Genomic DNA, 13,535 nt, shown 5'->3' with positions numbered 1-13,535 from the left:
TGTTTTAAGCAGCAGCTGTTGTTTTTACTGAGTGGCAAACCCTCCTCTTTTACATCCCAGGAGATGAAAGCCAATTCCAGGCGGTTGGAATGTTGTCTTGAAACCGTTCTCAAAAGAGACTCCTATCATCATAGCACTGTGTGAGAACTACATTTCCCATGTTTCATTTTGATCAGCACCAAGGGGGTTTATGTTGGGTGTTTTTTTGTTTTGTTTTTAGTGGTTGAAGAACAGAGGCAAACCATTACTGAGAAAGGATCTAAGTAAATTCAGTTTGTCAGTAGTTGTTCATTGAGTGCCTCAGTTCCGGACTCTACTGCAGTGACTCAGTTTGTTTGCCTGATTATTTAAAGGTCACTTTGCTCTACAGAGCCAATAGAACCACTTTATTCCACCATCTTGCTCTCAACAGTATTTTGTAATGTTCCCAAGGCATTCAATCTGAATCTAAAACTGAATAGCTATCAAAAGCCTGTAGTTTGGAAAGTGACAAAGGAAAGGAGCTTGTTATGTTTTCAAATATACTACATATATATATATTTAATTTTTTTTCAGAATTCCTCCCCTCTGTTTGAGTTTCACAGTGCAAAATCCCAGAACTTTGCAAACTGGCATTGCTTTGCTTCACTGAACTGAGCATGCCTAACCGCTCTCCCTCCATTATTCAGGTCTTCCTTCTTCAGCAACACCTCAATAATTAAGCATCAAGCTTAAGGAGCACAGGGTACAAGCTCTACAGTCATGCCACCAGGGCCCACATTGCTGACCATACCCTCATACAACATAGATAGCAGGTGCATGTATATGCTTGCTCAGGTGTGTAAAAATATCTGCATAAAATGATGCGTACCTCCTGTGGTCATGGGTTAGATTAGGACAAGGCGGGAAAGCCAGAATGTTTTCATCTGGTATTCAATATCAGACACAACATTTTCTACAAGTTTGTGTTTTATTCATTTTCAAACTTTTTTTCTGATGTGTGTGGTGAACACGTGTTGGAAAAAATAAAAATATGCCTCTGTTTCCTCAGGTCTCGTCACAACACAGATTCAAGCACTTTTCGTTCCCGGACTCACAAGAGCCCCCACCCTCAGTCTCGATCTCCTCTCAGCCGCAGGCCAAGGTGATTATTATGAATGACTTTTTTTTTTTTAAAACATTGTTAACACCTGTCTGTCAATCACTTTTGTTTATTCAGGACAAATAAGATTTTTGTAGAAGGTGCCCAGTGAAATTCACTTGTCATCATAAACTGCAAAGTTTTCCCTGATAGCACTCGGATAAACATTTTGGCCAAATATTTTCATTCATTCATTCATACCTCTTTATCCACGTTCACACCTGGTCTCAAATATGTTTAATTGGTGTTTTTTTGGTGTTTTTTTTTTAATACCAGTAAAAAGAGGTTTATACCAAGTCATACTGGTGTGCATTCACACTTTGCTCTCGACTTGAAGTTCCCAGCTGTATAATGATGCTTATTCAACTTAGTGCGTCTGTAGTTTTTCCATGAGCCATTGCAGAGGGACCGTTTCATATGCAGAGAAGTGCTGGCACTGTGCAGGAAGAGAGCGAGAGCGAAAGACTGACACCATCTCAGCTCTCGGAGCTGATTTGGCATCCACGTGCCTAATGACACCCAACAAGCCCGAGAGTCGCTCATCAATCGACAACTTAACGGACACATATTTGTGCTAGTCTTGGGTGGGGGAGAAAGTTGCAACTTCCCTTCTTGATGAAGCCCTAACTAAGCAGAAAGTAATGACATGTGAAGTTGTGCTGACAGTTGCAGCTGCCTGGCTCCCCGACCGCGTGGCTCGCCGGCACTCCCGCGGGCCTGTCCTACAGCCTGTATATTCATATCAGTGGCGAGGAGACATCTTATTAACATGTCCATTTCTTTTCCTTTGCATCCCACCTTCCCAACCGTCTGTGGTGATAGAAGTTTTCCTTGGTGAATATCAGCAGCAATGACTATGACGTCATCCATATCTCATCATCCGCAGGTATGACAGCTATGAGGAGTACCAGCACGAGAGGCTGAAGAGGGAGGAGTACCGCCGGGACTACGAAAAGCGGGAATTCGAAAGAGCCGAGCAGAGAGAGAGGCAAAGGCAGAAAGCAATAGTGAGTCAATGAACACAATTGCCATGACATTTCCTTCTATGTTTGGGTTTTTTTTTCCTGCTTCCGCTGATAAAAGACAATCCCTGCTGTACGTGTACAAAGTCCTGCACACCCGCACATTCTTCAGACGCTATGTCTCACAGTGTCTCTCTCCTGGAAGAATACATTCAAAGTGAGTTACTGAATGATTCAGGCGCTAGACTCTTCCTCTTTATCTCCAGGTTGTGTATTTTTAACGTCTCTGTCATCTGGAAATGCTGTCGGATCTTATTAATCACACCACACCACTGGGATAAAAAAAAATTTAAATAGTGGGAAACAGAAACTAGGAGAACAAGGCAGGTAAAAGGACAGAGAAGGAAATGGCGACTGAGCTCTCCGTCTTTTATCTGTTTTAAAAATGCAGCCTGACGCAGTGAACATCATATTTCCCCTGCGTATCACCACTCTGTTTGTCTCAGTGTCAAATTACTCCGGTTTTCAGCGAGGTAAACGCCACTGCCACCCGTTGATAAAGCACACATTAAATGATGCAGTAATGCAAACGTAGCTCGGCATGCATACTTCTTTTTTTTTTGATAGAGGGACAATCAATTAAGAACAGCAGACCCCAAGCTGTCAAACAAGCTTTGGAAAGCACGGGATGTGAAAGCGTCTCCTCGTGTTTGTCTTTGTCTCTCTCACTCGTTTTTTTTCTTTCCTCATTCCCTCATTCACTCGCACACCCACACACACACTTGCAGCCCTCAGGGTGCCATCAAGAAACGACCGCCTATTTATCAGTTGTCAGCAACTAAACCCCTAATTCAGCATTTACTTTTTTTTTTTTTTGTCTCAAACAGTATGTAAGCATTAAAGAGAGTGGGACTAGCATAAATAACTGTAACCTGTAGTTAAATTTTATTTTTCTCAGCAACTCTGTAGAAGTCACACGGGGCAAAGGTGAAAATTGAGTGCAGCACAAGGCATCTGATTTACATATACAGTATCATACGACTACCCCCAAGACAGAGATCAGAATTTCAGCAAGACCTCAGTGGACTTGCCCCAGTAATGGCAAATAAATGAATGAATAAATAAATAACACTGGTGATACACCATAGCCCCAGGCCTGTGCTGTATTATATGATTAGCAGATGCAATTAAACTACTCACAAGCTATAATTGCAGCCTGGTGCACTTTGTTCTTAAATTATTCTGCTTTGACCTCCACGTCCTCTATGGTTCAAGGAAATCCATGTTTTTTTTGTTTGCCCTGTGGCTCACTACTGCTGTAAAGATATGAATATCTTTACAATATTAACAGACTCCCGGTTAACAGTGTGGCCTAGTGTGTTGTGTTGAAGTTGCAACAAAATCAACTTGCTATTTTAATATATGACTGAGTCAAGTCACAGCTTTATTTTTAAATGTAACGAAGAATAACAGCAGCCCCAAACTGAGGACATGGTGTCATTTGATAAAAATCATCCTGCCTCTGGTTGATGAGTGGCAGAGAGAACGAGTTATTGTGCTGCCAAAGGCAGATTAAAGGCAAATTCCCAAACTGCAACACTATCAGATAAGAGGACGCGAGCTGAGCCAGTCAGAGAGGGACACAACAAGACGGACGGAGTGAAGCAGGAGTGTGGCCACAGGAGTCATCAGGACCAATTCATTAGGGCTCTGTGAAGAATACGAGAAAGGGGGGGGGAGGAAAAAAACACTCTCCCCTTTTAATCTCCTTTTATTTTGCTCTGTCTTCCCTTTTTAACGATCAGGAGGAGAGACGGGTGGTGTACGTTGGACGACTGAGGTCCAACTGCACCCGGACGGAGTTGAAGCGCCGCTTTGAAGTGTTTGGCGAAATTGAAGACTGTGCAGTGAACTTGAGGGACGATGGGTAAGGCTCAGGACTTTTTTATGCATATATATTATATCATACATATATATATATATCTAATAATTATTTTAGGGAGTAGATTTTGCTTCGTTGTGTTTTCAGCCATACTCCAACCTGTTTATAGCTGTTTTGCTTTACAAGCAAATGTTGCAGGTGCCTCCGCCTATCTTGGCTTAAAAAAATAAAACAATCACTTCCTGCGTGCAGCAAGGAGGCTTAATCAGCTTTGAGCGAAGTCATTTGACAATGGTTTAACTATAACAAGGTGACATTTGTGTAAATTTAAAAGCTACCCACTACACTTTTTAAGAACTAAGATTACAGCAGAGCTTTTTTATTCTTAGTGCGTCTCCTGATTCATCTACTTGTAGCCCTTAAGCGCTCCGCAGATATGCATTTATTGATTCTCCTTTGCATATAAATAGCATAATCGTCATCTATGACAAGGCCTCCTGTTTAGTTATAGTTGCCCCACAGCAACACTCTGACGCAACATTTTCTATTCTTGACCAGGGACAATTTTGGCTTCATCACGTACCGCTACACTTGTGACGCCTTTGCCGCCCTTGAGAACGGACACACCTTACGCAGGTCAAATGAGCCTCAGTTCGAGCTGTGCTTTGGCGGACAAAAGCAGTTCTGCAAATCACATTACACAGACTTGGGTAAGTGCAGCTTTGTTGTTCTCTGTGCCGCTCCCCTGCAGTCTTGCAGCACACTGTACGCGCCGAGGACTGTCAATGAAAAGAGGAAAGGGGGAAAGCAGGAAGACGGGGGGGACCTATTTCTGTGTTGGGGAAATTCTTCCACTCTTGTACATGTCCACCAGGCATTTGTGGCCCAAAAAGGGCGATGCGAGTTCAGAGGTCAGTCAGTGAGCAGACAGAGAGTGGAGCTTCATTTCCTCACTGCTGGGTTTATCATCAGGAACATGAGGCAGACTCCATTACTCATTTGGACATTGGACGCTCGCTTCTGCTGTGTTGATATGAAAGCCGAGGCATTAGGGAGAAAGATAGCGCTTGAAAAACACATGTGCATCTGTGCCGAAGGTGTGTTCTCATATGTGTTGTGTGGGCGTGGGAATCACTTTAAGGGTTATGGAGAGGGAGGAGGGAAAAAAGGTAGGAAAAAAGAAGATGAGGTTAGGAATAAGAAGGTTAAGTCCCAGCATTTCCTCCTCCTCCCCCGTAGAGCAAAGTTCCATCTGTTGCCAGCTGTTGCGGTGTTGAAATGTGGTAGAGCCTTGATGTGTCACATAGGGGCCACTCATTTACAGAGAGGGAGGGCCCGCCATGTGCACACCTACTTTGACAAGCCCGGTCATCGTGGCAGTGAAGCAGAATTCATTTTACATGAGGTTTTGCACATCCAGTGTTTAGCCGATGCATGTGCAGCATCTATAATGGTCAGATACACAAATCTCAGAGAGGAAACTGTACTTAAATAAAAACAGCTCAGGGCTGAATGACGCATTTCATAAATAATGCAACATATCTGTGAAATCAAGGCTTTTTTTTTTCCTCTGGCAACTCTCCCCTTTGTAAAATGTGAATCAAAAGAAGAGCCCACTCGAGTTTCACAGTGATAAATGTGGCGATAATTGAGCAGCCGCAGAGAACTTTATAAGATACAACAGATATTGACTCTTGCACCTACGTGTATTTAACAGCTGAAATGTGAGATCAGGAATCTCCAAGGAACAGCTACAAAAGAGTCAAGGGGTTACTTGAGGGGAAAAGAGCACTTTCTTCAATGAATGAAGTGGTTACTATGCAGAAAACATGATGAGGAATTGACACGCAGAGAAACAGTTGCTAATCCTAAAGCCTTCAGGCCAGACATTATGCCGAGATTGACTAATCAGTCTAGTGAAACGGAAAGGCCTTCATTCGACTGACTCTTTGTCAGGAACAAGCTATTTTGGTCGTCCCTGTGCTGATAGCACAGGATAAAGAGATTGAGGGGGAAGGAGAGTCTTATAACAGTGTTGTGTGAAAACCTCTCCCCCCCTTTTCTCAATCTTCTAGACCCTTTCTTGCTTCTTTTTTTTTTTTTTTTGTTTTTGGAGACGTGTCCATTAGTTTTAAGTAGAGCACCAGGGTATTTTTCATCCCCCAAGGTGCACAGTCTGACGCAATCTAGCCGTTGGCCATCGCATTAGATCATGGCCGGCGTTTCCTCGCCGCCACGGTCATTTCCATTTCTCAGCGCTGGTTGAGTTTGCTGCTGGGCCCTTTGGGGGGCCCATTTGTGAAGCTGTCTGTTGGCAGAGATAAGATACTCTCTATGTATTATCAGGTTGATCAGGAAAAGTAGGACATGGATACGTTTTCGCATTTGTGGCCTAATAAAATACAAATACAAATACTACTATGACATGAATTCCTTGGTAGCCTACAGTATAGTATGTGGGATCATACATATAGTTGATTGCAGTGTTGGGCAGTAACTCTGTAATATTACATCCAGTATCAAGTAGTGTAATGGATTACAATTTACAAGACAGTAATAATATTGCAATTAATAAGCAAATGAACACTTTTTTTGTTGTTGTTTTGGTTCCTAAATATGAAATGCGTGCATGGCAGGCCACATAGGAAGGAATATGCACCAAAACGTTTTTAGCTGTGAGAGGATTCTGCGTATACTGTAAGCTAGTTTTTCATTAGAATTAAGTCCCAAATGAAACTTGTTGTATACCATTTTTTATTTGCATTTACAAAAGTAATATAGTAATAAAACCAGTACGTTTGATACCAAGCAGTAAGTGAAGTAATATTTCCTTTGACAGGCGTATTATGTCATAAATAACTCACTACACGTCCTGATGAACTGATTAAAGACCAGATTTTCCCAAGGCTGTAAACACAGAGGGAAGAAACTGGACACGTGTCGTTTTGTGAATGTGAAGGGTTATTATCAAGTTATTGCTCAGTAATGCCAACAATAGTTTGAGTTCATGAAATATTATTTTTAAAGTTGCACTGCAGCTTTTGGTCTCCATGAGCAGAAACAAGGTGACATTATTTATATGATGTGTTCTTCATGTGCAAACAGGCTCTGTGAAGCAATACTATCAGACCTGACTGAAGGAAGCGTTTGTGCCTATACACCCACAGAGCAGGGGTGGACGGGGTCAAGAAGTGTTTATGCTGCTAAACTGCTGAACAACCAAGTTTTTTTGAGCAGTGGAATTCCCTTTTGAGTCTTCTTTGTGTCTCGCTTTGCTATCGCGGTGCTGCTTCTGCCTCCTCTGAGATGAAGTCGACATTGAAAAGCAAGATGAAGCTCTGGTTGTATGTGCATTTTCAAATCGAATCATCTCGCCCCTTTTCAGATTCCCATTCGGACGACTTTGATCCAGCCTCCACCAAAAGCAAGTATGACTCCATGGATTTTGACAGCTTGCTGAGGGAGGCCCAGCGCAGCCTGAGAAGGTAACCAGTTCAGTGGCACCTGCTGTCTGTCACAAAGAGGGACGTCTTATACCTCACTGTTGTTCCCCGCCCCCCTTTGACGACGAGACTACCAGAAGTTTTACACTCTATGTCGTAGAGTATATGAGAATAAGTCTATAGACCTATATCAATAGAAATGAATATATCAAGAATAAAGTTTACATGAATATAGCTGCTGAAGAGCTGGAAAGAGACAGTGCATTGTGGGAAAAGCCAATGAACCCTCAGAACCTGGTGCACGTGTTTGGTGCACTCTACTGCTGTACAACCATGAGTGAAAGAAGAAAAAAAAAGACGTTTTTTTTCTTCCTCTCCAAGTACGACAATGCCCACGAATATTTTGGGTGAAAACATGCAGCTTGTTCAGCCAGATTTGTTTTTCTTCTTCCTCTTATCTGTTTTGCTGTTGATTTTTCTTTTTGTTTTTAAATCTGGTGTTTGGATCTGGTGTTACATTACAAACAAGAGTATCGGGGAATTGTCTTTTGGAGGTGAGATTCTCATGGTAACGTCGTCGTCTACATTTTATGGAGAAATGTAGCAAGTGTATTTACAAAAATAATATTTTTATTTTGTGTACATATCGGATAAAGTTCTTTATTTGTTACAGCTATGCACTGTAAAATGCAGCCTTTTTTAAAAATAAGGAGAAATTTTCTTAATTCAGAATGTCGATCTGTAGTCATTACAATACTGTAAAACATATTGTACACCTACATGATGTTTCGAAGACATGATATGATTGTAAAAAAAAAAAAAAATGAGAGAGGAAAAAATATGTGTCCAGTTGCTCATTTTGAGGGAGCATGTGAACAAACGTCCTTTTTTAAGTTATTTTGCTGGGGGAAAAAAGAACTGTCAACCATGTATAGTTTTCTCTGTTTATAATGTTTCTCAATCAGTGTTTTTGCTTATACAACCAGTCTAAAATGCATTTTTAACGTGTTTTTTCATGATTGTAAAAAAAACAAAACAGTTCCCCATTTTTTTATCAATTATTTCCGAAGCAATCAGTATATATATATATATATATATATACAGATCTATATCTCAGTTTGATTTTTATTGCTTTGTCTGCTTTTTTTTAAAATGATCCTCAGTGAGAGAGAGAAGACACTTCATTCAGATCTTTTTCAAATCATTACAAACACATATTTATCTATTTATTTTAATATTTGAATCAAAGAAAAACCTATTTATGGGCTCCATTTCACGTGGCGTACCTCATGAAATTGACTATTTATGTCGTCTGATTCTGATTTGTGTTATTTAACGTGTAATCACTAGACAGGGTGTACAATAAATGGTTTGGTGGGGATAATACAACCTTCTATGCCTTTCTGAAACAATCAGAACATTCAGCTAATCACTCCAGCAGCCAACCCCTCATCATATTTGTGATTTTTGTCTCCGCTGTCCAGCACATCGCTGGTTGTCCTTTACACACACACTCACATGCAGAACATGAAGCAATAAAATGATTTTGCAGGAATTTTTTTTTGTTGTGCCGCCGTGAAAACACATGTTGTCATCCGCTCCACTCACGCTTGATTTTGTGAATGCCAAACGAAAGTTTACAATTTCCTTTTCCTGAATTTTTTAAAGATCTTGTATTTGATGTAAATGATGCTACTAATATTCACAATAATTACAAGAGAATTATTGATAATAATAATGATAATAATAACAATGATAATAATATAAATGAAAGAAAAGGCTATATAAAAAGCAATAAATTATTTTTCAGAGTTGTATTTTAGCGCTCCTACTGTTGTGTGATATTTTGGACGTGACCCATTACCCAGTCGCTGGTAGCTGTAGGATTCCTGTGATTCGCCATTTTAGTCACCGTGACATCACCACGTGTGGTCAACACTTGAATTCCCCACAGTCCTTCCCCTTCTCGTCCTCCTGCTCTTCCCTTTAAGGTGTAATTGGATCTATGTGACTGTCATGCACGCATTACCACGTGACATCTTGTGCAAACGTGTGTGCAATGTGTCGACTTGAAAGTGTTTGTTGTGTAGCACATGGCCATTACGGGATGACAGTCGGGTACAGTGTGCGCCACTTTGGATATTTGCCTCTCAGCTGTCTTAACTGGCAGATTTTAAATGACATTCTATAAGCCAGGGGGGGGGGGACATGCCACGCCGCTTTCCACTGGCGCCCCCACCCCCAACTCGCAGTCCAGATATCACATCACCGTTGACGTGACATAAAAGGTAACCTTGTGGCTTCTGGTTCAATTAAAATCCGGCTTCTGGTGCGAGCCAAGTCATGACAGAAGCAGCTTCCATCACAAGGGAGGGGGAAAAAGCCTTCCTGATCACAGGCTTCCTTTCATGAACTTTGACTGTGGAGACAGGAAACAGCTCATTTCTATGATGCAATGAGGCAAAAATTGGTCAAGGGAAGGAATTAAAAAAAACTTTTTTTACTCCATTATTTTTTACTTTTTTGCTGTCTGTATAGCGTTTGGGTAATGGTGTCGTGTCCCATTTGATAGATGTGGCTTTAATCATTGTAAAAATATATATATATATATATATATATATATATACATATATATATATATGCTTTGTAAATTGCCTAGAGTAGCAATATATTATAACACCTTCTGGTTTTAAATTTCAACTGTGGCAGACTTTTTAATAATGTGACCTGTACTGAGGACTTTGCCACTGCTTAAACGTTTGTTGAGTAATCATGTTTCTTTTGGAAGGACAAAATGTGTACTAGCAAATGTATCCGTGTATGTCCGAGTTGGTGATTTAAGGCAGGTCTTTGTGTGTGAATGTGTGTGTGCGTGTGTTTTGGGTGGGGTGGGGTGGGAGGGGTGGGTCGCTGTGGGTTGTTACCTGTTTGTGTCCTATCCACGTTGCCTTTCTGCCAAGTCCTTACCAATGCCTTTGTGGTTCTACCTATTGTACGACTTTCTTGTGAATTTTATTTTTTATGTGCAATTCTCATCAGCCTCACCATGCCAATAAAGGGAAATGTGTTTGAAAAAAAAAAACAAAAAACGTTTTAGTGGCTCCCCTATTATCTTCTTTTCCTTGTGATGAATTTCCCCTTAATCAAAGCACTGTTGTACCACTTTCACTCAGCACCGTGAAATGATTATGATTTATGCTCACTCTGATTACTATCAAGGAGACATCCTTGATTTTTATGGTTTTTTTTTTGGGAAGAAGGGAGATCCAAAAGTGATGTTGCTAATCTGGATTCACAATAAATCCATCATTTTCCCCTCCCGTGCTTGTATATCAAAGTGTTGAGTGAAAGCTGGGGAGAATGACACAAGCCCATCCTCAGCACATCTGTCTCCCTCTGAAGTTTCTCCACTAATAAAGAAACTGAGCTTAATTCGGGGCAGCTTCCCTCTTTGATATTCATATCACCTGGGAGAGAACACGAGTCTTTGTCTGTGTCCACAACTTGACTCCACACCATGAGTCTGCAAGTTAATTAAAAAGTTGAGGGGAACAATTTCATTAACACAATGGAGAGCTATAGTGAGTTGATGGCGTGCTTGATATTCAGTGGGGCTTTATAATGACTATAACAAACCTCCTCCCATTTCTTTTTCCTTTAAGCTACACACACGGCGTATGCACACACACACACACACACACACACACTTCTGAGCCTGAGAGCTGGGATCACACCAGGAGCTTCAACCACACTTATTTTTTTCAACTGGTGCAAAGAGAAATATGGGAAGAATGTGCATTAAACTTTAAGGTTGGGGGTCTGATTGTGTTTTTTATTAAGGCCGCTGTTTAGCCCCGGAGAAGAGAGCGGCTGGCTTTCATTTTGGCATGGCTGCCACATTACAGCGGGAGGTCTCCTGCTTGCCCTTTCCACTGAATGAAACTGTCCCTGGAAATCTCCCCGCTCCCTGTCGGCCTTTTTCTTCTCCCACCTCTCTCTTTCCATCAAGATAGGATTGCTTTTTTTTTTTTTTTTTTTTTTTATCTGTTATGTGTCTTTTTTATTATTAACCAGCAGATAAGCAGCTATCTCCAGTCCAGTTAAACGTAAGTGGTAGCCTTGCAGATAATGGGGTTTGATGGGGCCGGGCTCACTGAGTTGTGCAGCTTTGTATTTTATTTGGCATCGAACGTTGGCCGCTGTGTTGGATGCTGTTGAGTTCCTGAGCACGGTACTAACTATTCAGTCTTTGTTTCCAGATATGTGACGGGAATGTGTAAATTGTTTGCATTCCGGTGGCCAAGCAGGAGACAGAAACGTGTAAACAAATAGAAATTGGCAGCTCTTCTGTGAGGACATCATTCTGTTACTGTATTTTTCTCACCGTTCTGCTTGTCCGTGTACAATGTTGGCAGGTCAGAGTGCGTAAAAAAGTACTCTTGGATAATAAGATTAGATTACCTGAGACTAGTTAATTAAAGTCTATGGGGTGGAACATGAGCTACCGGTAATTTACTTGTTTTTTTATTACTCTCAGCACAACACAAGTTGTGTTAAGACTACAAATGTCCCTCCTGTATCAATGAAGTAACAACTGACACTGAAGGAAAAACATTTGTCTCCTCTTCTGTGGTAATAATTAAAGTTTGGTGACACTGATTATTTCTGACTACAACACTGTCAGAGTGAATAAAAAGAAAATCATAGTGTGTCAAAGATGACTAAATAACATCAGAGACGTGATGCATGTGATGCTGTGTCTCCGAGTTCATGCCTCCAGTGTCCCTTCAAGGCTTCTTTCTGCTCAATCCCCAAAACTCCTTTTCACCTTCTGTCTTCCTCCTCCTTGTTTCTCTTTGTCCCCTTTCTAGTTTTTTTTATTTTTAGAAAAGCTGCATGTACAGCATTACTCAGTGAGCAGGCAGACGTCGGCACTTGTGCAGCGCATAAACGGATTGAACAACAGTTGAACTTTAAAGTGGAGTAGCCATCATGATATCATGACTGCCGTCGCTACAGGGAAGCTGCTTCAATCAGGCCGCACATACACAACGCGAATGACTGGTGATGTCATTTCTCATTTGATGTAAAGAAAAGTAGTGGTTTCTGGAGCCGTCACGGTGAATGAAGCAGCATTTTCATCCTTTAACATCTCTGAGAGCAGAACAAACCAGTCGATGTTGCTTGGCTTCCATCTATTCAAACACTTCTTTGTTAGCACAGTGTCTGTTTTTTCCCCTCACAAGCCCTCTATCGTATGCCACCTTATGGGAGAAGATAATGACAGTGCTATTAAAATCACAATCTCCCTATCCAGCATTCTAGTTTCAGCACTTTCTGCTGTTAAAGAGTAATGAGGAACAGAAGGACAGTATTCTTCTTCCCCCCAAACTATCAACTTTGGGGACTGAACGTATTCTTCGCTAGATAATTAATGGCTACAGACAAATGGTGGTTGATTGAGCGACTCATCCCTCTATTTTCAATCACCATCTGCTGTGTGTTGCTGGCAAAAAACAATGTTAATTACCTCGAGTGTGCCCAAGACGTGGCGTATTAATTAGAACAACAAAAAAGGGAAACCTAAAAGATTCCAGTGTGTGCATGTGCGTGAGTGTGTGTTCATATAGATTTTGTTGATTGATCAGCATGAGACCCAGAAGGCAATCACTTGGTAATTTGGCCCTTTGATCAGTCACTAACAGATCCACGTTGCTTTCATGCTCTTGCAATTACCTGCTTCCTGTGCCCCGGGGGCCGTGGCAGGCCTTTAGGGGCACACACGCGAGGGCTGGCAGCTCTCTGCCACACAGACGGGACGTCAGCAGAAGGATGAATCTTCACAGTGACTGCAGGACAGCCGGCTGACAGACAGCGTTACGGCTCCGGATGCAGACACCTGGGCTCCTTCTGTGTGTGACCACCTGAACGAAAAAAGGAAGACAGAGGCAAAGAGACGAAGTTGGATTGACTCGACTTGACAAGGTTGCAGTGGCCATCTTTGGCCCAAAGCTACATCGTGGCTCATGCTTGGCCCTCAGTGCCAGATTACAAGTGTGCAGGTGGTAAGAGTGGATGCTGAAAGGCTCAACACCATGGCACCGTTTGTGTCAGCTGATGTTGAGCGT

General features: G+C 41.6%; 1 protein-coding gene across 3 annotated transcripts in view; it reads left to right on the top strand.

Annotated features, from left to right (window-relative positions):
* Positions 1-8,796, top strand: part of ppargc1a (peroxisome proliferator-activated receptor gamma, coactivator 1 alpha) — a 37,462-nt gene extending 28,666 nt beyond the window's left edge. For all 3 annotated transcript variants that reach the window (XM_044021396.1, XM_044021395.1, XM_044021397.1), the window contains 5 exons: positions 1,031-1,123; positions 2,007-2,127; positions 3,888-4,009; positions 4,523-4,674; positions 7,350-8,796. In XM_044021396.1, the coding sequence (XP_043877331.1) occupies positions 1,031-1,123; positions 2,007-2,127; positions 3,888-4,009; positions 4,523-4,674; positions 7,350-7,453 (592 nt within the window). In that variant the 3' untranslated portion in view covers positions 7,454-8,796. The remainder of the gene's footprint in view (positions 1-1,030; positions 1,124-2,006; positions 2,128-3,887; positions 4,010-4,522; positions 4,675-7,349) is intronic.
* Positions 8,797-13,535: the final 4,739 nt, after the last annotated feature.

Source organism: Solea senegalensis, linkage group LG3 (genome assembly GCF_019176455.1).
Source record: "Solea senegalensis isolate Sse05_10M linkage group LG3, IFAPA_SoseM_1, whole genome shotgun sequence".
In the NCBI taxonomy this organism is placed as follows: Eukaryota; Metazoa; Chordata; class Actinopteri; order Pleuronectiformes; family Soleidae; genus Solea; species Solea senegalensis.
This window is presented reverse-complemented; position numbering and strand designations above follow the sequence as displayed.